At 42.7% G+C, this 27,091-nt stretch overlaps 1 protein-coding gene across 1 annotated transcript in view; it reads right to left on the bottom strand.

Moving 5' to 3' along the window:
- MTM1 (myotubularin 1) overlaps positions 1-27,091 on the bottom strand; it is a 536,532-nt gene that overhangs the window by 47,113 nt on the left and 462,328 nt on the right. The window contains exon 13 of the mRNA XM_053699155.1: positions 10,885-10,998. Coding sequence (XP_053555130.1) covers positions 10,885-10,998 — 114 coding nt within the window. The remainder of the gene's footprint in view (positions 1-10,884; positions 10,999-27,091) is intronic.

Raw genomic sequence — 27,091 nt, 5'->3', positions numbered from 1 at the left:
CTGGTCCTTTGATCCAGATTTAGTAGGGGGGACAAATCTGAGTAATCCCCGTTCCACTGACTTAGCATGCACAATTGCAGCGGTCTGAGATGCAGGCGCGCAAATGGTACTATGTCCATTGCCGCTACCATTAAGCCGATTACTTCCATGCACTGAGCTACTGACGGGTGTGGAATGGAGTGAAGGACACGGCAAGCATTTAGAAGTTTTAATAACCTGGCCTCTGTCAGGTACATTTTCATCTCTACAGAATCTATAAGAGTCCCTAGAAAGGGAACTCTTGTAAGTGGTAATAGAGAACTCTTTTCCACGTTCACCTTCCACCCATGCGACCTCAGAAATGCCAGAACTATCTCTGTATGAGACTTGGCAGTTTGAAAACTTGACGCTTGTATCAGAATGTCCTCTAGGTACGGAGTCACCGCTATGCCTCGCGGTCTTAGTACCGCCAGAAGTGATCCTAGAATTTTTGTAAAGATTCTTGGGGCCGTAGCTAATCCGAAGGGAAGAGCTACAAACTGGTAATGCCTGTCTAGGAAGGCAAATCTCAGATACCGGTAATGGTCCTTGTGAATCGGTATGTGAAGGTAAGCATCCTTTAAGTCCACTGTGGTCATGTACTGACCCTCTTGGATCATGGGAAGGATGGTTCGATTAGTTTCCATTTTGAATGATGGAACTCTTAGAAATTTGTTTAGGATTTTTAAGTCCAAGATTGGTCTGAAGGTTCCCTCTTTTTTGGGAACCACAAATAGATTTGAATAGAATCCCTGCCCGTGTTCCGTCCGCGGAACTGGGTGGATTACCCCCATTAGTAAGAGGTCTTGTACACAGCGTAGAAACGCCTCTTTCTTTGTTTGGTTTGCTGATAACCTTGAAAGATGAAATCTCCCCCGTGGAGGAGAAGTTTTGAAGTCCAGGAGATATCCCTGAGATATGATCTCCAACGCCCAGGGATCCCGGACATCTCTTGCCCAAGCCTGGGCGAAGAGAGAAAGTCTGCCCCCCACTAGATCCGTTTCCGGATAGGGGGCCCTCTCTTCATGCTGTCTTGGGGGCAGCAGCAGGTTTCTTGGCCTGCTTGCCCCTGTTCCAGGACTGGTTAACTTTCCAGCCCTGCCTGTAACTAGCAACAGCTCCTTCCTGTTTTGGAGCGGAGGAAGTTGATGCTGCTCCTGCCCTGAAGTTACGAAAGGCACGAAAATTAGAATGTTTGGCCTTTGATTTGGCCCTGTCCTGAGGTAGAGCATGGCCCTTACCTCCCGTAATGTCAGCAATAATTTCTTTCAAGCCAGGCACGAATAAGGTCTGCCCTTTGAAAGGAATATTAAGCAATTTGGATTTAGAAGTCACGTCAGCTGACCAGGATTTAAGCCACAGCGCTCTGCGCGCTTGAATGGCGAATCCGGAGTTCTTAGCCGTAAGTTTGGTTAAGTGTACGACGGCATCAGAAACAAATGAGTTAGCTAGCTTAAGGGTTTTAAGCTTGTTCATAATTTCATCCAATGGAGCTGTGCGAATGGTCTCTTCCAGAGACTCAAACCAGAATGCCGCCGCAGCAGTAACAGGCGCAATGCATGCAAGGGGTTGTAATATAAAACCTTGTTGAACAAACATTTTCTTAAGGTAACCCTCTAACTTTTTATCCATTGGATCTGAAAAAGCACAGCTATCCTCCACCGGGATAGTGGTGCGCTTAGCCAAAGTAGAAACTGCTCCCTCCACCTTAGGGACCGTCTGCCATAAGTCCCGTGTGGTGGCGTCTATAGGAAACATTTTTCTAAATATAGGAGGTGGTAAAAAGGGCACACCGGGTCTATCCCACTCCTTGTTAACAATTTCTGTAAGCCTTTTAGGTATAGGAAAAGCGTCAGTACACACCGGTACCGCAAAATATTTATCCAGCCTACATACTTTCTCTGGAATTGCAACTGTGTTACAATCATTCAGAGCCGCTAATACCTCCCCTAGCAATACGCGGAGGTTCTCAAGCTTAAAGTTAAAATTTGAAATTTCTGAATCCAGTTTACCCGGATCAGACCCGTCACCCACAGAATGAAGCTCTCCGTCCTCATGTTCTGCAAATTGTGACGCAGTATCAGACATGGCTCTACCATTATCAGTGCGCTCTGTTCTAACTCCAGAGTGATCGCGCTTACCTCTTAATTCTGGCAATTTAGACAGTACTTCTGTCATAACAATAGCCATGTCTTGCAAAGTGATTTGTATGGGCCGCCCTGATGTACTTGGCGCCACAATATCACGCACCTCCTGAGCGGGAGGCGAAGGTACTGACACGTGAGGAGAGTTAGTCGGCATAACTTCCCCCTCGTTGTCTGGTGATAATTTCTTAACATATAAAGTTTGACTTTTATTTAAAGTGACATCTATACATTGAGTGCACAAATTTCTATTGGGCTCCAAATTGGCCTTTAAACATAGTGAACAAAGAGATTCATCTGAGTCAGACATGTTTAAACAAACTAGCAATGAGACTAGCAAACTTGGAAATACTTTTCAAAATTAATTTACAAGCAATATAAAAAACTTTACTGTGCCTTTAAGAAGCACAGAAAAACTAACAGTTGAAATAACAATGATCAAAAATAGTTATAGCAACCAAATTTTCACAGTAAATGTATTAAGTTAGCAAAGGATTGCATCCACCAGCAAATGGATGATTAACCCCTTAGTACCCAAAAACGGATAACAATTATATAATTAACGTTTTTCTCACAGTCAAATACACTGTCACAGGACTACTGTGACTGATTACCTCCCTCAAAATGGATTTTGAAGACACCTGAGCTCTCTAGAGACGATCTGGATCATGGAGGATGAAGTAGACAGATTGTGACTGAATTTTTACTGTGTAAAAAAGCGCTAAAATAGGCCCCTCCCACTCATATTACAACAGTGGGGAAGCTCAGAAACTGTTTCTATGCAGAAAACAAAAATGGCCATGTGGTAAAAATCATGCCCTAATAAGTTTTATCACCAAGTACCTCACAAAAACGATTAACAAGCCAGTAAAACGTTTTAAACATACATTTAAAAGTTATGTATTATTATTTACAAGCCTGCTACCAGTCGCTTTTACTGCAGTTAAGGCTCACACATTATTTCAGTATTTACAGTATTTTCAGAGTCAATTCCATTCCTTAGAAAATACATTCAGTGCACACACACACACACATCAGCCTGATACCAGTCGCTATCGCTGCATTTAAGGCTGAACTTACTTTACAATGGTATCAGCAGTATTTTCTCAGTCAATTCCATTCCTCAGAAAATAAATTACTGCGCATACCTCATTTGTTGCAGGGGAGCCCTGCATGCTATTCCCCTTCTCTGAAAGTACCTCACGCCTCAGATGAGAAACAGCCAGTGGATCTTAGTTACGTCTGCTAAGACCATAGAAAGAAACCCAGGCAGATTCTTCTTCTAATGCTGCCTGAGAATAAACAGCACACTCCGGTGCCATTTAAAAATAACAAACTTTTGATTGTAGAAATAAACTAAGTTAAAAAAACACCACAGATCTCTCACAGCTTCCTACTAGTTAGGCTGCAAGAGAATGACTGACTATGATAGGTGAGGGGAGGAGCTATATAGCAAGCTCTGCGGGGTAATTCTCTTGCAGTTTCCTGTTAGGAAGAGAAATATTCCATAAGTATTGGATGACCCGTGGACTGACTACACTTAACAGGAGAAATAAAGACAGCCAATTCCGCTGAAAAAATAATCCACACCCCAATATAAAGTTTAAATCTTATAATGAAAAAAACTGAAATTATAAGCAGAAGAATCAAACTGAAACAGCTGCCTGAAGTACTTTTCTACCAAAAACTGCTTCAGAAGAAGAAAACACATCAAAATGGTAGAATTTAGTAAAAGTATGCAAAGAAGACCAAGTGGCTGCTTTGCAAATCTGATCAAGCGAAGCTTCATTTCTAAACGCCCAGGAAGTAGAAACTGACCTAGTAGAATGAGCTGTAATCCTTTGAGGCGGAGTTTTACCCGACTCGACATAAGCATGATGAATCAAAGATTTTAACCAAGATGCCAAAGAAATGGCAGAGGCCTTCTGACCTTTCCTGGAACCGGAAAAGATAACAAATAGACTAGAAGTCTTTCGGAAATCTTTAGTAGCTTCAACATAATATTTCAAAGCTCTAACTACATCCAAAGAATGCAACGATCTTTCCTTAGAATTCTTAGGATTAGGACACAATGAAGGAACCACAATTTCTCTACTAATGTTGTTCGAGTTCACAACTTTAGGTAAAAATTTAAATGAAGTTCGCAACACCGCCTTATCCTGATGAAAAATCAGAAAAGGAGATTCACAAGAAAGAGCAGATAACTCTGAAACTCTTCTAGCAGAAGAGATGGCCAAAAGGAACAGGACTTTCCAAGAAAGTAATTTAATTTCCAGAGAATGCATAGGTTCAAACGGAGGAGCTTGTAAAGCCCCCAGAACCAAATTCAAACTCCAAGGAGGAGAGATTGACTTAATGACAGGTTTGATACGAACCAAAGCCTGTACAAAACAATGAATATCAGGAAGATTAGCAATCTTTCTGTGAAACAACACAGAAAGAGCAGAAATTTGTCCTTTCAAAGAACTTGCAGACAAACCTTTATCCAGACCATCCTGAAGAAATTGTAAAATTCTAGGAATTCTAAAAGAATGCCAGGAAAAATGATGAGAAGAGCACCAAGAAATGTAATAATATATCTTCCTAGACACAGATTTACGAGCCTGTAACATAGTATTAATTACAGAGTCAGAGAAACCTCTATGACTGAGAATCAAGCGTTCAATCTCCATACCTTCAAATTTAATGATTTGAGATCCTGATGGAAAAAAGGGCCTTGAGATAGAAGGTCTGGTCTTAACGGAAGAGTCCAAGGTTGGCAAGTAGCCATCCGAACAAGATCCGCATACCAAAACCTGTGAGGCCATGCTGGAGCCACCAGCAGAACAAACGAACGCTCCTTTAGAATCTTGGAGATCACTCTTGGAAGAAGAACCAGAGGCGGAAAGATATAAGCAGGATGATACTTCCAAGGAAGTGACAACACATCCACTGCCTCCGCCTGAGGATCCCTGGATCTGGACAGATACCTGGGAAGTTTCTTGTTTAGATGAGAAGCCATCAGATCTATTTCTGGAAGACCCCAGATTTGAACAATCTGAAGAAACACCTCTGGGTGAAGAGACCATTCGCCCGGATGTAACGTCTGGCGACTGAGATAATCCGCTTCCCAATTGTCTACACCTGGGATGTGAACCGCAGAAATTAGACAGGAGCTGGATTCCGCCCAAGCAAGTATCCGAGATACTTCTTTCATAGCCAGAGGACTGTGAGTCCCCCCTTGATGATTGACATATGCCACGGTTGTGACATTGTCCGTCTGAAAACAAATGAACGATTCTCTCTTCAGAAGAGGCCACGACTGAAGAGCTCTGAAAATCGCACGGAGTTCCAAAATGTTGATAGGTAATCTCGCCTTCCGAGATTCCCAAACCCCCTGCGCTGTCAGAGACCCCCATACAGCTCCCCAACCTGTCAGACTCGCATCTGTTGAGATCACAGTCCAGGTTGGAAAAACAAAAGAAGCCCCTTGAACTAAATGATGGTGATCTGTCCACCACGTCAGAGAGTGTCGTACAATCGGATTTAAAGATATTAACTGTGATATCTTTGTATAATCCCTGCACCACTGGTTCAGCATACAAAGCTGAAGAGGTCGCATGTGAAAACGAGCAAAGGGGATCGCGTCCGATGCAGCAGTCATAAGACCTAGAATTTCCATGCATAAGGCTACCGAAGGGAATGATTGAGACTGAAGGTTTCGACAAGCTGAAACCAATTTCAGACGTCTCTTTTCCGTCAGAGACAAAGTCATGGACACTGAATCTATTTGGAAACCTAAAAAGGTTACCTTTGTCTGAGGAATCAACGAACTCTTTGGTAAATTGATCCTCCAACCATGTTCTTGAAGAAATGACACAAGTCGATTCGTATGAAATTCTGCTAAATGTGAAGACTGAGCAAGTACCAAGATATCGTCCAAATAAGGAAATACCACAATACCCTGTTCTCTGATTACAGATAGCAGGGCACCGAGAACCTTTGAAAAAATCCTTGGAGCTGTTGCTAGGCCGAACGGCCGAGCCACAAATTGGTAATGCTTGTCTAGAGAAGAGAATCTCAGAAACTGAAAGTGATCTGGATGAATCGGAATATGAAGATATGCATCCTGTAAATCTATTGTGGACATATAATGCCCTTGCTGAACAAAAGGCAGAATAGTCCTTATAGTTACCATTTTGAATGTTGGTATCCTTACATAACAATTCAATATTTTTAAATCCAGAACTGGTCTGAAGGAATTCTCCTTCTTTGGTACAATGAATAGATTGGAGTAAAACCCCAGACCCTGTTCCAGAACTGGAACTGGCACAATTACTCCAGCCAACTCTAGATCTGAAACACATTTCAGAAATGCTTGAGCCTTCACTGGATTTATTGGAATGCGAGAAAGAAAAAATCTTACAGGAGGCCTTACCTTGAAACCTATTCTGTACTGTGTCCAGACTGGAGATGGTTTCCAAACTGATACTGTTCCTTTAGGGGAAGGATCAGGCTTCTGTTCCTTATTCTGACGAAAGGAACGAAAACGATTAGCAGCCCTATATTTACCTTTAGATTTTTTATCCTGAGGTAAAAAAGTTCCTTTCCTCCCAGTAACAGTTGAAATAATAGAATCCAACTGGGAACCAAACAATTTATTACCTTGGAAAGAAAGGGAAAGCAAAGTTGACTTAGAAGACATATCAGCATTCCAAGTTTTAAGCCATAAAGCTCTTCTAGCTAAAATAGCTAAAGACATATACCTGGCATCAACTCTAATGATATCAAAGATGGCATCACAAATAAAGTTATTAGCATGTTGAAGAAGTTTAACAATGCTATGAGTATTATGATCTGACACTTGTTGTGCCAAAGCCTCCAACCAAAAAGTGGAAGCTGCCGCAACATCAGCCAAAGAAATAGCAGGTCTAAGAAGATTACCTGAACATAAATAAGCTTTCCTTAGAAAGGAATCAATTTTCCTATCTAAAGGATCTTTAAAGGAAGTACTATCTGCCATAGGAATAGTAGTACGTTTAGCGAGAGTAGAGATAGCCCCATCAACTTTAGGGATTTTGTCCCAAAACTCTAATCTGTCAGATGGCACAGGATACAATTTCTTAAACCTTTTAGAAGGAGTAAATGAATTACCCAGATTATTCCATTCCCTAGAAATTACTTCAGAAATAGCATCAGGGACAGGAAAAACTTCCGGAATAACTGTAGGAGGTTTAAAAACCGAATTTAAACGCTTAGTAGATTTAGTATCAAGAGGACTAGATTCCTCCATTTCTAATGCGATTAAAACTTCTTTAAGTAAAGAACGAATAAATTCCATTTTAAATAAATATGAAGATTTATCAGTGTCAATATCTGAGACAGAATCCTCTGAACCAGAAAAATCATCATCAGAAACAGACAAATCAGAATGATGATGTTCATTTAAAAATTCATCTGAAAAATGAGAAGTTTTAAAAGACCTTTTTACGTTTACTGGAAGGAGGAATAACAGACATAGCCTTCCTAATAGATTTAGAAACAAAATCTCTTATATTAACAGGAACATCCTGAGTATTAGATGTTGATGGAACAGCAACAGGTAATGGTATATTACTAATGGAAATACTATCTGCATTAGCAAGCTTATCATGACATTCATCACAAACTACAGCCAGAGGGACAGATACCACAAGTTTACAGCAGATACACTTAACTTTGGTGGAACCAGCATCAGGCAGCGTTTTTCCAGAAGTAGCTTCTGATCCAGGGTCAATCTGAGACATCTTGCAATATGTAAGAGAAAAAACAACATATAAAGCAAAATCTATCAAATTCCTTAAAAGGCAGTTTCAGGAATGGGAAAAAATGCCAATGAACAAGCCTCTAGCAACCAGAAGCAAATGAAAAAAAAAAGAAAAAGAAAAAAAAAGACAAATAACGTGAGAAAAAAAGGTGGAGACATAAATGACGCCCACATTTTTTGGCGCCAAAAAAGCCGCCCACATTATTGGCGCCCAAATGCTTTTGGCGCTAAGAATGACGCCACATCCGGTAACGCCGACATTTTTGGCGCAAAACGTCAAAAAAAAATGACGCAAACACAAACAACTTCCGGCGACAAGTATGACTCCGGAAATGACAAAGAAAATTTTTTGCGCCAAAAAAGTCAGCGCCAAGAATGACGCAATAAAATGAAGCATTTTCAGCCCCCGCGAGCCTAACAGCCCACAGGGAAAAAAGTCAATTTTTAAGGTAAGAAAAAATGTTTTAATTCATATGCATTATCCCAAATAATGAAACTGACTGTCTGAAATAAGGAATATTGAACATCCTGAATCAAGGCAAATAAATGTTTAAACACATATATTTAGAACTTTTATATAAAGTGCCCAACCATAGCTTAGAGTGTCACAAAATATAAGGCTTACTTACCCCAGGACACTCATCTACATGTAGTAGAAAGCCAAACCAGTACTGAAACGAGAATCAGTAGAGGTAATGGTATATAAGAGTATATCGTCGATCTGAAAATGGAGGTAAGAGATGAATCTCTACGACCGATAACAGAGAACCTATGAAATAGATCCCGTAGAAGGAGACCATTGAATTCAAATAGGCAATACTCTCTTCACATCCCTCTGACATTCACTGCAACACTGAGAGGAAAACCGGGCTCCAGCCTGCTGCGAAGCGCATATCAACGTAGAATCTAGCACAAACTTACTTCACCACCTCCATGGGAGGCAAAGTTTGTAAAACTGATTTGTGGGTGTGGTCAGGGGTGTATTTATAGGCATTTTGAGGTTTTGGAAACTTTGCCCCTCCTGGTAGGAATGTATATCCCATACGTCACTAGCTCATGGACTCTTGCTAATTACATGAAAGAAAGGAACAACCACTTCTTTCCCATTCGTTCTTAATAATGTTCGCCATCTTAACCGGCACAGGAAAAGTCAAAGGAACTTTCCTGTCTTCATAAATTGTGTCTAATTTAGGTATCATAGGTTCTTCAGGCAGCGCGGCCTCTGGAACCTCTAACGTAGACAGAACCTCCTTTAATTAAAAATGCAAGTGGTCAAATTTTAAATCTAAAGGACGGTTCCTCCGCAGCAGGAGGCTTAGATGCTAAGGACTCCGACCCAGAAAGTTCACCCTCTGAAGCTACAGAGATTAACTCATCATCGGATAACTGGGACATAATAGCTAAATCCGATAAACATTTAGATGACTCTGGGTCAGGAGAGCTATGTTTAACCTTTCTCTTGTGTTTGTTAGAGTGAGGTAATGCACTGAGGGCCACAGACACCGTCGTTTTTAACGGCACAGCAAAGTCTGCAGGAATAGGCCCCCTCCGGATGGAGGATTAGATGTGCTACAGGGAACTGCATATGGAGTGGATAATGTAGCAAGGGTAGTAATCTTACGGGACGCCGAGTCCTGAGAGGTAGACGGCTCAGAGAAACTAAGAGCCTTAGCAGGCTTGTCTCCCTTCTTAGACTTTATAATGGTGTTAAGGCATGTGGAACATAATTGAGTTGGCGGGAAAACCACGGCCTCCTCACAATATAAACAGGTACCTTCTAACATGTCAGAGTCCTCCATAGCTCAGGTTATACCCACAGAAGGATATAAATAAAAATGTTTTTAATATAGAAAACAGCACCTTTATACTCCCAATGGCTGGGGCACTCACCACCTCCTAGACCCAGACAGTTAACAGAGGAAACGCTCTCCTCAGGTTTAAGTCTCAGCCGGAATGGAGGAAATGAACATAGGCCACACCCGGTCACATAGAGTGCAAGACAGTACTTCCCCTGTTATTACAAGCACAGTAAGTATACAAGCTGTGCAACACTTTCAATAACGAAAGTGAAACTTAAAAGTGAAACCTGTTTGTTCCAGCCAAAAACACAGTCTTATCAGCCCAGGAAAAAATCACACAAAGCAGCATGTAAATAATTAATAAATTGATTGATTAACTCCAACTGTTCAATAAACCACCTTCAGAGGATATTAACCTTGGATTCTATCAAGGTATAAAGGATCTACACTGTGACCCTGTTATAGCATTTTATGTGTAAAAATTGAAACAATCTTACCTCCAGGATCCATGCTGTGAAACAGAATAAAGCTTCTCAAGTGTGACAGTCTTATAGCAGCACTACTGACATGGACTTGAGTGAGAGAAAGCAGCCAGTGAAACCTGGTCAACACTGATTGCTTAGGAGCTGTAAGCAGTGGTCTAGATGGTTTCGCAGAAAAACTTTCCCTGCATCTCCAGACTATAACTTTCATCAATATTCTCATTGAGAGATTGGCATGACTACTTAAAACTCCAGTCTTATCTCGAAGGGCAGATACCCTTTTTCAGGACTCTCCGAATCTTCTGACAATTCTCTGCCACCTCCTAACGTGACAAAAGGCAAAGAATGACTGGGGTAATGAGGAAGTGGGAGGGATATTTAAGCCTTTGGCTGGGGTGTCTTTGCCTCCTCCTGGTGGCCAGGTGTTGTATTTCCCAACAGTAAGGAATGAAGCAGTGGACTCTCCCTATCATAGGAAGGAAACCAAGGTTACTGTGTTGTCTATAAATAGTCTGTAATCTGTGTGGTGTTAGTTATCACCTAGTTATAATTTCAAAGTTTAATTCTAGTATTTGTGCAGATACTGATAGTCTATGTGTATGAGGAAACATTTGTTTCCAATCTTTAGGATTACTTTAATATTTTTTCTTACTTACTTCTTTTTCTCTGATAGATTCACAATTATACAAGAAGGTGCCAAATCTGCAACTGTAAAGGTGATCCAGAATTGTAATTAAAAAATGCTCATTGAATTCAAATGCTGTTGGAAACTGGAAAACAGTAAAATAAATAGATTAAAACAATTTTATGGAAATTTTAAAAGTAAACAAATATCTATACCCACAAATAATTAGAAGATAAACAGCTAGATTACGAGTTTTGCGTTATGACTCAAAAAGCATCGTTATGGCCCATAACAATGCTTTTTCCCTACCGCTGCTATTACAAGTCTTGTCAGAATAGCTGTACCGCACACTTTTTCAATGGGACTTCCATAGCGCCGGTATTACGAGTTTTGCTGTGAGGCCAAAAAGTGAGCGGTACAGCCTAAAATAACAAGATCTGTACCGCCATCTTAAGTCACTAGTTATAAGTTTTACGCTACAAAGCTGTAGCATAAAACTCATAACTACACTAACACCCATAAACAACCTATTAACCCCTAAACTGAGGCCCTCCCGCATAGCAAACACTAAAATAAAATTATTAACCCCTAATCTGCCGCTCCAGACTCACAGCCACTTAAAAAAACATAATTTATGCTTACCTGATAAATTTATTTCTCTTGTAGTGTATCCAGTCCACGGATCATCCATTACTTATGGGATATTCTCCATCCCAACAGGAAGTTGCAAGAGGATCACCCACAGCAGAGCTGCTATATAGCTCCTCCCCTAACTGTCATATCCAGTCATTCGACCGAAAACAAACAGAGAAAGGAGAAACAATAGGGTGCAGTGGTGACTGTAGTTTAATTAAAATTTAGACCTGCCTTAAAAGGACAGGGCGGGCCGTGGACTGGATACACTACAAGAGAAATAAATTTATCAGGTAAGCATAAATTATGTTTTCTCTTGTTAAGTGTATCCAGTCCACGGATCATCCATTACTTATGGGATACCAATACCAAAGCTAAAGTACACGGATGATGGGAGGGACAAGGCAGGATTAAGAGGAAGGAACCACTGCCTGAAGAACCTCTCTCCCAAAAACAGCCCCCGAAGAAGCAAAAGTATAAAATTTGGAAAATTTGGAAAAAGTGTGAAGCGAAGACCAAGTCGCGGCCTTGCAAATCTGTTCAACAGAGGCCTCATTTTTAAAGGCCCAGGTGGAAGCCACAGCTCTAGTGGAATGAGCTGTAATCCTTTCAGGGGGCTGCTGTCCAGCAGTCTCATAGGCTAGGCGTATTATGCTCCGAAGCCAAAAGGAAAGAGGTTGCCGAAGCATTTTGACCTCTCCTCTGTCCAGAGTAAACGACAAACAGGGTAGATGTTCGACGAAAATCTTTAGTAGCTTGTAAGTAGGAAGAAGGATTAGGACACAATGATGGAACAACAATCTCTTGATTGATATTCTTGTTAGAAACCACCTTAGGTAAAAACCCAGGTTTGGTACGCAGGACTACCTTATCTGCATGAAAAATCAGATAAGGAGAATCACATTGTAAGGCAGATAGCTCAGAGACTCTCCGAGCCGAGGAAATAGCCATCAAAAACAGAACTTTCCAAGATAAAAGTTTAATATCAATGGAATGAAGGGGTTCAAACTGAACTCCTTGAAGAACTTTAAGAACCAAGTTTAAGCTCCACGGGGGAGCAACAGGTTTAAACACAGGCTTAATTCTAACCAAAGCCTGGCAAAATGCCTGGACGTCTGGAACCTCTGCCAGACAGTTGTGCAAAAGAATAGACAGAGCATAAATCTGTCCATTTAAGAAACTAGCTGATAATCCTATGTCCAAGCCCTCTTGGAGAAAAGACAATATTCTAGGAATCCTAACCTTACTCCATGAGTAATTCTTGGATTCACACCAATAAAGATATTTACTCCATATCTTGTGGTAGATTTTCCTGGTAACAGGCTTTCGTGCCTGTATTAAAGTATCAATGACTGACTCGGAGAAGTCATCTCAATGCAGTCAGTCTCAGAGAAATTAGATTTGGATGATTGAAAGGACCTTGTATCAGAAGGTCCTGTCTTAGAGGCAGAGTCCATGGTGGAAAGGATGACATGTCCACTAGGTCTGCATACCAAGTCCTGCATGGCCACGCAGGTGCTATCAGAATCACTGATGCTCTCTCCTGTTTGATTTTGGCAATCAGTCGAGGGAGCAGAGGAAACGGTGGAAACACATAAGCCAGGTTGAAGAACCAAGGCGCTGCTAGAGCATCTATCAGCGTCGCTTCTGGGTCCCTGGACCTGGATCCGTAACAAGTAAGCTTGGCGTTCTGGCGAGACGTCATGAGATCCAACTCTGGTTTGCCCCAACGATGAATCAACTGAGCAAACACCTCCGGATGGAGTTCCCACTCCCCCGGATGGAAAGTCTGACGACTTAGAAAATCCGCCTCCCAGTTCTCCACGCCTGGGATATGGATTGCTGACAGGTGGCAAGAGTGGTACTCTGCCCAGCGAATTATTTTTGAGACTTCTAACATCGCTAGGGAACTCCTGGTTCCCCCTTGATGGTTGATGTAAGCCACAGTCGTGATGTTGTCCGACTGAAATCTGATGAACCTCAGTGTTGCTGAGGCCAAACCAGAAGAGCATTGAATATCGCTCTTAACTCCAGAATATTTATTGGAAGGAGTTTCTCCTCCTGAGTCCACGATCCCTGTGCCTTCAGGGAATTCCAGACTGCACCCCAAACTAGAAGGCTGGCATCTGTTGTTACAATTGTCCAATCTGGCCTGCGAAAGGTCATACCCTTGGACAGGTGTACCCGAGACAACCACCAGAGAAGAGAATCTCTGGTCTCTTGATCCAGATTTAGCAGAGGGGACAAATCTGTGTAATCCCCATTCCACTGACTCAGCATGCATAATTGCAGCGGTCTGAGATGAAGGCGCGCAAATGGCACTATGTCCATTGCGCTACCATTAAGCCGATTACCTCCATACACTGAGCTACTGAAGGGCGCGGAATGGAGTGAAGAACACGGCAAGCATTTAGAAGTTTTGATAACCTGGACTCCGTCAGGTAAATTTTCATTTCTACAGAATCTATAAGAGTCCCTAAGAAGGAGACTCTTGTGAGTGGGGATAGAGAACTCTTTTCCTCGTTCACTTTCCACCCGTGTGACCTCAGAAATGCCAGAACTATCTCTGTATGAGACTTGGCAACTTGAAAGCTTGACGCCTGTATCAGGATGTCGTCTAGATACGGAGCCACCGCTATGCCTCGCGGTCTTAGAACCGTCAGAAGTGAGCCCAGAACCTTTGTAAAGATTCTCGGGGCTGTAGCCAACCCGAAGGGAAGAGCTACAAATTGGTAATGCCTGTCTAGAAAGGCAAACCTTAGAAACCAATGATGATCTTTGTGAATCGGTATGTGAAGGTAGGCATCCTTTAAGTCCACTGTGGTCATGTACTGACCTTCTTGGATCATGGGTAGGATGGTCCGAATAGTTTCCATTTTGAAAGATGGAACTCTGAGGAATTTGTTTAAGATCTTTAGATCCAAAATTGGTCTGAAGGTTCCCTCTTTTTTGGGAACCACAAACAGATTCGAATAAAAACCCTGTCCTTGTTCCGTCCGCGGAACTGGATGGATCACTCCCATAACTAGGAGGTCTTGCACACAGCGTAGGAATGCCTCTTTCTTTATCTGATTTGCAGATAGCCTTAAAAGATGGAATCTCCCTTGTGGAGGGCAAGCTTTGAAGTCCAGAAGATATCCCTGAGATATGATCTCCAACGCCCAGGGATCCCGAACATCTCTTGCCCACGCCTGGGCGAAGAGAGAAAGTCTGCCCCCTACTAGATCCGTCGCCGGATAGGGGGCCGTTCCTTCATGCTGTCTTAGGCTTTCTGTCCTGCTTGCCTTTGTTCCAGGACTGGTTAGGTTTCCAGGCTTGCTTAGATTGAGCAAAAGTTCCCTCTTGTTTTGAAGCGGAGGAAGTTGATGCTGCACCTGCCTTGAAATTTCGAAAGGCACAAAAATTAGACTGTTTGGCCTTTGCTTTGGCCCTGTCCTGAGGAAGGGTGTGACCCTTACCTCCAGTAATGTCAGCAATAATTTCCTTCAAACCAGGCCCGAATAAGGTCTGCCCCTTGAAAGGAATGTTGAGTCATTTAGACTTCGAAGTCAAGTCAGCTGACCAGGATTTAAGCCATAGCGCCCTACGCGCTTGGATGGCGAATCCGGAATTCTTAGCCGTTAGTTTAGTCAAATGAACAATGGCATCAGAAACAAATGAGTTAGCTAGCTTAAGTGTTCTAAGCTTGTCAATAATTTCAGTCAATGGAGCTGTATGGATGGCCTCTTCCAGGGCCTCAAACCAGAATGCCGCCGCGGCCGTGACAGGCGCAATGCATGCAAGGGGCTGTAAAATAAAACCTTGTTGAATAAACATTTTCTTAAGGTAACCCTACAATTTTTTATCCATTGGATCTGAAAAAGCACAACTGTCCTCAACCGGGATAGTAGTACGCTTTGCTAAAGTAGAAACTGCTCCCTCCACCTTAGGGACCGTCTGCCATAAGTCCCGTGTAGTGGCGTCTATTGGAAACATTTTTCTAAATATAGGAGGTGGGGAAAAAGGCACACCCGGTCTATCCCACTCCTTGCTAATAATTTCTGTAAGCCTTTTAGGTATAGGAAAAACATCAGTACACACCGGTACCGCATAGTATTTATCCAGCCTACACAATTTCTCTGGTACTGCAACTGTGTTACAGTCATTCAGAGGAGCTAATACCTCCCCAAGCAACACACGGAGGTTCTCAAGCTTAAATTTAAAATTAGAAATCTCTGAATCAGGTTTCCCCGAATCAGAGATGTCACCCACAGACTGAAGCTCTCCGTCCTCATGATCTGCATATTGTGACGCAGTATCAGACATGGCCCTTACAGCATCTGCGCGCTCTGTATTTCTCCTAACCCCAGAGCAATCTCGCTAGCCTCTTAATTCAGGCAACCTGGATAATACCTCTGACAGGGTATTATTCATGATTGCAGCCATGTCCTGCAAGGTAATCGCTATGGGCGTCCCTGATGTAATTGGCGCCATATTAGCGTGCATCCCCTGAGCGGGAGGCGAAGGGTCTGACACGTGGGGAGAGTTAGTCGGCATAACTTCCCCCTCGTCAGAATCTTCTGGTGATATTTCTTTTATAGTTAAAGACTGATCTTTACTGTTTAAGGTGAAATCAATATTTAGTACACATTCTCCTATGGGGCTCCACCATGGCTTTCAAACATAAAGAACAAGTAGTTTCCTCTGTGTCAGACATGTTTAAACAGACTAGCAATGAGATTAGCAAGCTTGGAAAACACTTTAAACAAGTTTAAAAGCAATATAAAAAACGTTACTGCACCTTTAAGAAACACAAATTTTGTCAAAATTTGAAATAACAGTGAAAAAAGGCAGTTACACTAACGAAATTTTTACAGTGTATGTAACAAGTTAGCAGAGCATTGCACCCACTTGCAAATGGATGATTAACCCCTTAATACCAAAAATGGAATAATAAAAGACAAAAACTTTTTTTTGTTGTTGTTTTTTTTTCAGTCACAACAACTGCCACAGCTCTACTGTGGCTTTTTACCTCCCTCAAAAACGACTTTGAAGCCTTTTGAGCCCTCCAGAGATGTCCTGGATCATGCAGAGGGAAACTGAATGTCTCTGTCAGTATTTTTATGTGCACAGAAAAGCACTAAAAAAGGCCCCTCCCACTCATATTACAACAGTGGAAAGCCTAAGGAAACTGTTACTAGGCAAAATTCAAGCCAGCCATGTGGAAAAAAACTAGGCCCCAATAAGTTTTATCACCAAATAAATATAAAAACGATTAAACATGCCAGCAAACGTTTTATATTACATTTTTATAAGAGTATGCATCTCTATTAATAAGCCTGATACCAGTAGCTATCACTGTATTTAAGGCTTTACTTACATTAGTTCGGTATCAGCAGCATTTTCTAGCAAATTCCATCCCTAGAAAAATATTAACTGCACATACCTTATTGCAGGAAAACCTGCACGCCATTCCCTCTCTGAAGTTACCTCACTCCTCAGAATATGTGAGAACAGCAAAGGATCTTAGTTACTTCTGCTAAGATCATAGAAAATGCAGGCAGATTCCTCTTCTAAATACTGCCTGAGATAAACAGTACACTCCGGCACCATTTAAAAATACCAAACTTTTGATTGAAGAATAAACTAAGTATAAAAACACCACACTCCTCTTACGACCTCCATCTTGGTTGAGGCTTGCAAGAGAATGACTGGATATGACAGTTAGGGGAGGAGCTATATAGCAGCAACTTCCTGTTGGGAAGGAGAATATCCCATAAGTAATAGATGATCCGTGGACTGGATACACTTAACAAGAGAAATGTATCAACTCCTATTACGCGGCTTCCCGACATTGTTGCCACTATAATAACAAAATTTATGCTTACCTGATAAATTCCTTTCTCCTGTAGTGTAGTCAGTCCATGGGTCATCCATTACTTATGGGATTATAACTCCTCCCTAACAGGAAGTGCAAGAGGATCACCCAAGCAGAGCTGCTATATAGCTCCTCCCCTCTACGTCATACCCAGTCATTCGACCGAAAACCAAACGAGAAAGGAGAAACTATAGGGTGCAGTGGTGACTGGAGTATAATTTAAAATTTAGACCTGCCATAAAAAACAGGGCGGGCCGTGGACTGACTACACTACAGGAGAAAGGAATTTATCAGGTAAGCATAAATTTTGTTTTCTCCTGTTAAGTGTAGTCAGTCCACGGGTCATCCATTACTTATGGGATACCAATACCAAAGCTAAAAGTACACGGATGACGGGAGGGACAGGCAGGCTCTTTACACGGAAGGAACCACTGCCTGAAGAACCTTTCTCCCAAAAACAGATCAATTACTGACTCCGAGAATCCACGCTTTGATAGAATCAAGCGTTCAATCTCCATGCAGTCAGCCTCAGAGAAATTAGATTTGGATGTTTGAAAGGACCCTGCACCAGAAGGTCCTGTCTCAGAGGTAGAGACCATGGTGGACAGGACGACATGTCCACTAGGTCTGCATACCAGGTCCTGCGTGGCCACGCAGGCGCTATCAGAATCACCGATGCTCTCTCCTGTTTGATCCTGGCAATCAATCGAGGAAGCATCGGGAAGGGTGGAAACACATAAGCCATGTTGAAGGCCCAAGATGCTGTCAGAGCATCTATCAGAACTGCTCCCGGGTCTCTGGACCTGGATCCGTAACAAGGAAGTTTTGCATTCTGGCGAGACGCCATGAGATCCAGATCTGGTTTGCCCCAACGCCGAAGTATTTGGGCAAAGACCTCCGGATGAAGTTCCCACTCCCCCGGATGAAAAGTCTGGCGACTTAGAAAATCCGCTTCCCAGTTCTCCACGCCTGGGATGTGGATCGCTGATAGATGGCAAGAGTGAGACTCTGCCCAGTGAATTATCTTTGAGACTTCCATCATCGCTAGGGAACTCCTTGTCCCTCCCTGATGGTTGATGTAAGCCACAGTCGTGATGTTGTCCGACTGAAACCTGATGAACCTCAGAGTTGCTAACTGAGGCCAATCCAGAAGGGCATTGAAAACTGCTCTTAATTCCAGAATATTTATGGGAAGGAGACTCTCCTCCTGAGTCCATAATCCCTGAGTCTTCAGGGAGTTCCAGACATCGCCCCAACCTATCAGGCTGGCGTCTGTTGTTACAATCGTCCAATCTGGCCTGCTGAAGGGCATCCCCTCGGACAGATGGGGCCGAGAGAGCCACCATAGAAGAGAATTTCTGGTCTCTTGATCCAGATTCAGCATAGGGGACAAATCTGAGTAATCCCCATTCCACTGATTTAGCATGCACAATTGCAGTGGTCTGAGATGCAGGCGTGCAAAGGGTACTATGTCCATTGCCGCTACCATTAAGCCGATTACCTCCATGCATTGAGCCACTGACGGGTGTGGAATGGAATGAAGGACACGGCAAGCATTTAGAAGTTTTGTTAACCTGTCTTCTGTCAGGTAAATTTTCATTTCTACAGAATCTATAAGAGTCCCTAAAAAGGGAACTCTTGTGAGTGGCAATAGAGAACTCTTTCCTTCGTTCACTTTCCACCCATGTGACCTTAGAAATGCCAGTACAAACTCTGTATGAGACTTGGCAGTTTGGAAACTTGACGCTTGTATCAGAATGTCGTCTAGGTACGGAGCTACCGATATTCCTCGCGGTCTTAGTACCGCCAGAAGAGAACCCAGAACCTTTGTAAAGATTCTTGGAGCAGTAGCTAACCCGAAGGGAAGAGCTACAAATTGGTAATGCCTGTCTAGGAAGGCAAACCTTAGGTACCGGTAATGATCTTTGTGAATCGGTATGTCAAGGTAGGCATCCTTTAAATCCACTGTGGTCATGTACTGACCCTTTTGGATCATGGGTAAGATTGTCCGAATAGTTTCCATTTTGAACGATGGAACTCTTAGGAATTTGTTTAGGATCTTTAAATCCAAGATTGGTCTGAAGGTTCCTTCTTTCTTGGGAACCACAAACAGATTTGAGTAAAACCCTTGTCCGTGTTCCGACCGCGGAACCGGGTGGATCACTCCCATTAGTAAAAGATCTTGTACACAGCGTAGAAACGCCTCTTTCTTTATCTGGTTTGTTGACAACCTTGAAAGATGAAATCTCCCTTTTGGAGGGGAAGCTTTGAAGTCCAGAAGATATCCCTGAGATATGATCTCTAACGCCCAGGGATCCTGGACATCTCTTGCCCAAGCCTGGGTGAAGAGAGAAAGTCTGCCCCCTACTAGATCCGTTTCCGGATTGGGGGCCCTCACTTCATGCTGTCTTAGGGGCAGCAGCAGGTTTTCTGGCCTGCTTGCCCTTGTTCCAGGTCTGGTTAGGTTTCCAGCCCTGTCTGTAGCGAGCAACAGTTCCTTCCTGTTTTGGAGCGGAGGAAGTTGATGCTGCTCCTGCCTTGAAGTTACGAAAGGCACGAAAATTAGACTGTCTAGCCCTTGGTTTGGCTCTGTCTTGAGGCAGGGCATGGCCCTTACCTCCGGTAATGTCAGCGATAATTTCTTTCAAACCGGGCCCGAATAATGTCTGCCCTTTGAAAGGTATGCTAAGCAATTTAGATTTAGAAGTGACATCGGCTGACCAGGATTTTAGCCACAGCGCTCTGCGCGCCTGAATGGCGAATCCGGAATTCTTAGCCGTAAGCTTAGTTAGATGTACTACGGCATCAGAAATAAATGAATTAGCTAGCTTAAGGGCTTTAAGCTTGTTTATAATCTCATCCAATGGAGCTGTGTCAAGGGTCTCTTCCAGAGACTCAAACCAGAATGCCGCCGCAGCCGTGACAGGCGCAATGCATGCGAGGGGTTGTAATATAAAACCTTGTTGAGTAAACATTTTCTTAAGGTAACCCTCTAACTTTTTATCCATTGGATCTGAAAAGGCACAGCTATCCTCCACCGGGATAGTGGTACGCTTAGCCAGAGTAGAAACTGCTCCCTCCACCTTAGGGACCGTCTGCCATAAGTCCCGTGTGGTGGCGTCTATTGGAAACATTTTTCTAAATATCGGAGGGGGGGAAAAGGGCACACCGGGCCTATCCCACTCCTTGGTAATAATCTCTGTAAGCCTCTTAGGTATAGGAAAAACGTCAGTACACGCCGGTACCGCATAGTATCTATCCAGCCTACATAATTTCTCTGGGATTGCAACCGTGTTACAATCATTCAGAGCCGCTAATACCTCCCCTAATAATACACGGAGGTTCTCAAGCTTAAATTTAAAATTTGAAATGTCTGAGTCCAGTCTATTTGGATCAGATCCGTCACCTACAGAATGAAGCTCTCCGTCTTCATGCTCTGCCATTTGTGACGCAGTATCAGACATGGCTCTAACATTATCAGCGCACTCTGTTCTCACCCCAGAGTGGTCGCGCTTACCCCTAAGTTCTGGCAATTTAGATAAAACTTCAGTCATAACATTAGCCATGTCTTGCAAAGTGATTTGTAATGGCCGCCCTGATGTACTTGGCGCCACAATATCACGCACCTCCTGAGCGGGAGATGCAGGTACTGACACGTGAGGAGAGTTAGTCGGCATAACTTTCCCCTCGTTGTCTGGTGAAATTTTCTTGACATGTACAGATTGGCTTTTATTTAAAGTAGCATCAATGCAATTAGTACACAAATTTCTATTGGGCTCCACATTGGCCTTTGAACATATTGCACAAAGAGATTCCTCTGTGTCAGACATGTTTAAACAAACTAGCAATTAGACTAGCAAGCTTGGAAAATACTTTTCAAAACAATTTTCAAGCAATATAAAAAACGTTACTGTGCCTTTAAGAAGCACACAAAAACTGTCACAGTTGAAATAACAATAAACCGGATTAGTTATAGAAACCAAATTTTTACAGTAAATGCATTAATTTAGCAAAGGATTGCACCCACTAGCAAATGGATGATTAACCCCTTAATACCAAAAAAACGCATAACAAATAAAATATATACGTTTTTATCACAGTCAAAGCACAGTCTCACAGGTCTGCTGTGAGTGATTACCTCCCTCAAAACTAGTTTTGGAGGCCCCTGAGCTCTGTAGAGACGTCCTGGATCATGCAGGGAGAACAAGGAAGACTTGTGACTGAATTTCTACTGCGTAGAAAAGCGCCAAAATAGGCCCCTCCCACTCATAATACAACAGTGGGGAAGCTCAATAAACTGATTTTATTTAAAACAAACGACAGCCAAGTGGAAATTAATGCCCATAAAATTTTTCACCAAGTACCTCAGAGCTAAAACGATTAACAAGCCAGTAAACGTTTTAAATATAAATACATGAATTTATAAAAAAGCCTGTTGCTAGTTGCTTTTACTGCAGAAAGACTATAAGTTATATGTATACAGTATTTTCTTAGTGAAGTGCCATTCCCCAGAAATACTTCAGTGCCAACATACATACATAACAGCCTGATACCAGTTGCTACTACTGCATTTAAGGCTGTACTTACATTTTATCGGTATTAGCAGTACTTTCTCAGTCAATTCCATTCCTTAGAAAATAATATACTGCAACATACCTCTTTGCAGGTGAACCCTGCCCGCTGTCCCCTGTTCTGAAGTTACCTCGCTCCTCAGAATGGCCGAGAACAGCAAATGGATCTTAGTTACGTCCGCTAAGATCATACACAAACTCAGGTAGATTCTTCTTCTAATGCTGCCTGAGAAAAAACAACACACTCCGGTGCCGTTTAAAATAACAAACTTTTGATTGAAGAAATAAAAAACTAAGTTTTAATAACCACTGTCCTCTCACACATCCTATCTATTAGTTAGGTGCAAGAGAATGACTGGGTATGACGTAGAGGGGAGGAGCTATATAGCAGCTCTGCTTGGGTGATCCTCTTGCACTTCCTGTTAGGGAGGAGTTATAATCCCATAAGTAATGGATGACCCGTGGACTGACTACACTTAACAGGAGAAAAACCTATTAACCCCTAAACCGCCGCTCTTCCGCATCACAAACACTATTTAAATATTATTAAATCCTAATCTACCGTCCGCCCACACCGCCGCTATAATAAACCTATTAACCCCTAAACCTAACCGTAACGTAGCCCTAACACCCCCTTACTTAAATATAATTAAAATAAATCTAAATAAAACTTATTACCTAAATAATTCCTATTTAAAACTAAATTCTTACCTGTAAAAAAAAACCTAAGCTAGCTACAAAATAACTAAGAGTTATATTGTATCTATCTTAGGTTTTATTTTTATTTCACAGGTAAGCTTGTATTTATTTTAACTAGATAGACTAGTTAATAAATAGCTATTAACTATTTACTAGCTACCTAGTTAAAATAAATACAAATTTACCTGTAAAATAAAACCTAACCTGAGTTACACTAACACCTAACATTACAATAAAATTAAATTAATAAAATACAATTATCTAAATTACAAAAAAATAAACACTAAATTACACAAAATAAAAAAAGAAATGATCAAAAATAAAAATGAATTACTCCTAATCTAATAGCCCTATCAAAATAAAAAAGGCTCCCCAAAATAAAAAAACCCTAGCCTACACTAAACTGCCAATGGTCCTTAAAAGGGCCTTTTGCGGAGCATTGCCCCAAAGAAATCAGCTCTTTTACCTGTGAAAAAATACAAACACCCCCAACAGTAAAACCCACCACCCACACAACCAAACCCCCCAAATAAAAACTAAATAAACCTAAGCTCCCCATTGCCCTAAAAAGGGCATTTGGATGGGCATTGCCCTAAAAAGGGCATTTGGATGGGCATTGCCCTTAAAAGGGCATTTGGCTCTTTTACTGCCCAAACCCTAGTCTAAAAATAAAACCCACCCAATAAACCCTTAAAAACCCTAACACTAACCCCCGACGATCCACTTACAGTTTCCGAAGACCGGACATCCATCCTCATCCAGGCGGCAGAAGTCTTCATCCAAGCGGGCAGAAGTCTTCATCCAGACAGCATCTTCTATCTTCATCCATCCGGCATCTTCTATCTTCATCCATCCGGCCCGCGGAGCGGGTCCATCTTCAAGACATCCGGCGCGGAGCATCCTCTTCTTCCGATGGTCAACGAAGAATGAAGTTTCCCTTTAAAGTACATCATCCAAGATGGCGTCCCTTACATTCCGATTGGCTAATTCCAATAGGAATTAAAGTGTAAAAAATCCTATTGGTTGGAGCAATCAGCCAATAGGATTGAGCTTTCATCCTATTGGCTGATCCAAGTGGAAAGGATGGAAAGGATGACATGTCCACTAGGTCTGCATACCAAGTCCTGCATGGCCACGCAGGTGCTATCAGAATCACCGATGCTCTCTCCTGTTTGATTTTGGCAATCAGTCGAGGGAGCAGAGGAAACGGTGGAAACACATAAGCCAGGTTGAAGAACCAAGGCGCTGCTAGAGCATCTATCAGCGTCGCTTCTGGGTCCCTGGACCTGGATCCGTAACAAGTAAGCTTGGCGTTCTGGCGAGACGTCATGAGATCAAACTCTGGTTTGCCCCAACGATGAATCAACTGAGCAAACACCTCCGGATGGAGTTCCCACTCCCCTGGATGGAAAGTCTGACGACTTAGAAAATCCGCCTCCCAGTTCTCCACGCCTGGGATATGGATTGCTGACAGGTGGCAAGAGTGGTACTCTGCCCAGCGAATTATTTTTGAGACTTCTAACATCGCTAGGGAACTCCTGGTTCCCCCTTGATGGTTGATGTAAGCCACAGTCGTGATGTTGTCCGACTGAAATCTGATGAACCTCAGTGTTGCTGAGGCCAAACCAGAAGAGCATTGAATATCGCTCTTAACTCCAGAATATTTATTGGAAGGAGTTTCTCCTCCTGAGTCCACGATCCCTGTGCCTTCAGGGAATTCCAGACTGCACCCCAACCTAGAAGGCTGGCATCTGTTGTTACAATTGTCCAATCTGGCCTGCGAAAGGTCATACCCTTGGACAGGTGTACCCGAGACAACCACCAGAGAAGAGAATCTCTGGTCTCTTGATCCAGATTTAGCAGAGGGGACAAATCTGTGTAATCCCCATTCCACTGACTCAGCATGCATAATTGCAGCGGTCTGAGATGAAGGCGCGCAAATGGCACTATGTCCATTGCAGCTACCATTAAGCCGATTACCTCCATACACTGAGCTACTGAAGGGCGCGGAATGGAGTGAAGAACACGGCAAGCATTTAGAAGTTTTGATAACCTGGACTCCGTCAGGTAAATTTTCATTTCTACAGAATCTATAAGAGTCCCTAAGAAGGAGACTCTTGTGAGTGGGGATAGAGAACTCTTTTCCTCGTTCACTTTCCACCCGTGTGACCTCAGAAATGCCAGAACTATCTCTGTATGAGACGTGGCAACTTGAAAGCTTGACGCCTGTATCAGGATGTCGTCTAGATACGGAGCCACCGCTATGCCTCGCGGTCTTAGAACCGTCAGAAGTGAGCCCAGAACCTTTGTAAAGATTCTCGGGGCTGTAGCCAACCCGAAGGGAAGAGCTACAAATTGGTAATGCCTGTCTAGAAAGGCAAACCTTAGAAACCAATGATGATCTTTGTGAATCGGTATGTGAAGGTAGGCATCCTTTAAGTCCACTGTGGTCATGTACTGACCTTCTTGGATCATGGGTAGGATGGTCCGAATAGTTTCCATTTTGAAAGATGGAACTCTGAGGAATTTGTTTAAGATCTTTAGATCCAAAATTGGTCTGAAGGTTCCCTCTTTTTTGGGAACCACAAACAGATTCGAATAAAAACCCTGTCCTTGTTCTGTCCGCGGAACTGGATGGATCACTCCCGTAACTAGGAGGTCTTGAACACAGCGTAGGAATGCCTCTTTCTTTATCTGATTTGCAGATAGCCTTGAAAGATGGAATCTCCCTTGTGGAGGGCAAGCTTTGAAGTCCAGAAGATATCCCTGAGATATGATCTCCAACGCCCAGGGATCCCGAACATCTCTTGCCCACGCCTGGGCGAAGAGAGAAAGTCTGCCCCCTACTAGATCCGTCGCCGGATAGGGGGCCGTTCCTTCATGCTGTCTTAGGCTTTCTGTCCTGCTTGCCTTTGTTCCAGGACTGGTTAGGTTTCCAGGCCTGCTTAGATTGAGCAAAAGTTCCCTCTTGTTTTGAAGCGGAGGAAGTTGATGCTGCACCTGCCTTGAAATTTCGAAAGGCACAAAAATTAGACTGTTTGGCCTTTGCTTTGGCCCTGTCCTGAGGAAGGGTGTGACCCTTACCTCCAGTAATGTCAGCAATAATTTCCTTCAAACCAGGCCCGAATAAGGTCTGCCCCTTGAAAGGAATGTTGAGTCATTTAGACTTCGAAGTCAAGTCAGCTGACCAGGATTTAAGCCATAGCGCCCTACGCGCTTGGATGGCGAATCCGGAATTCTTAGCCGTTAGTTTAGTCAAATGAACAATGGCATCAGAAACAAATGAGTTAGCTAGCTTAAGTGTTCTAAGCTTGTCAATAATTTCAGTCAATGGAGCTGTATGGATGGCCTCTTCCAGGGCCTCAAACCAGAATGCCGCCGCGGCCGTGACAGGCGCAATGCATGCAAGGGGCTGTAAAATAAAACCTTGTTGAATAAACATTTTCTTAAGGTAACCCTACAATTTTTTATCCATTGGATCTGAAAAAGCACAACTGTCCTCAACCGGGATAGTAGTACGCTTTGCTAAAGTAGAAACTGCTCCCTCCACCTTAGGGACCGTCTGCCATAAGTCCCGTGTAGTGGCGTCTATTGGAAACATTTTTCTAAATATAGGAGGTGGGGAAAAAGGCACACCCGGTCTATCCCACTCCTTGCTAATAATTTCTGTAAGCCTTTTAGGTATAGGAAAAACATCAGTACACACCGGTACCGCATAGTATTTATCCAGCCTACACAATTTCTCTGGTACTGCAACTGTGTTACAGTCATTCAGAGCAGCTAATACCTCCCCAAGCAACACACGGAGGTTCTCAAGCTTAAATTTAAAATTAGAAATCTCTGAATCAGGTTTCCCAGAATCAGAGATGTCACCCACAGACTGAAGCTCTCCGTCCTCATGATCTGCATATTGTGACGCAGTATCAGACATGGCCCTTACAGCATCTGCGCGCTCTGTATTTCTCCTAACCCCAGAGCAATCGCGCTTGCCTCTTAATTCAGGCAACCTGGATAATACCTCTGACAGGGTATTATTCATGATTGCAGCCATGTCCTGCAAGGTAATCGCTATGGGCGTCCCTGATGTAATTGGCGCCATATTAGCGTGCATCCCCTGAGCGGGAGGCGAAGGGTCTGACACGTGGGGAGAGTTAGTCGGCATAACTTCCCCCTCGTCAGAATCTTCTGGTGATATTTCTTTTATAGTTAAAGACTGATCTTTACTGTTTAAGGTGAAATCAATACATTTAGTACACATTCTCCTATGGGGCTCCACCATGGCTTTCAAACATAAAGAACAAGTAGTTTCCTCTGTGTCAGACATGTTTAAACAGACTAGCAATGAGATTAGCAAGCTTGGAAAACACTTTAAACAAGTTTAAAAGCAATATAAAAAACGTTACTGCACCTTTAAGAAACACAAATTTTGTCAAAATTTGAAATAACAGTGAAAAAAGGCAGTTACACTAACAAAATTT

The sequence above is a fragment of the Bombina bombina genome, chromosome 1 (genome assembly GCF_027579735.1).
Source record: "Bombina bombina isolate aBomBom1 chromosome 1, aBomBom1.pri, whole genome shotgun sequence".
Lineage (NCBI taxonomy): Eukaryota > Metazoa > Chordata > Amphibia > Anura > Bombinatoridae > Bombina > Bombina bombina.
This window is presented reverse-complemented; position numbering and strand designations above follow the sequence as displayed.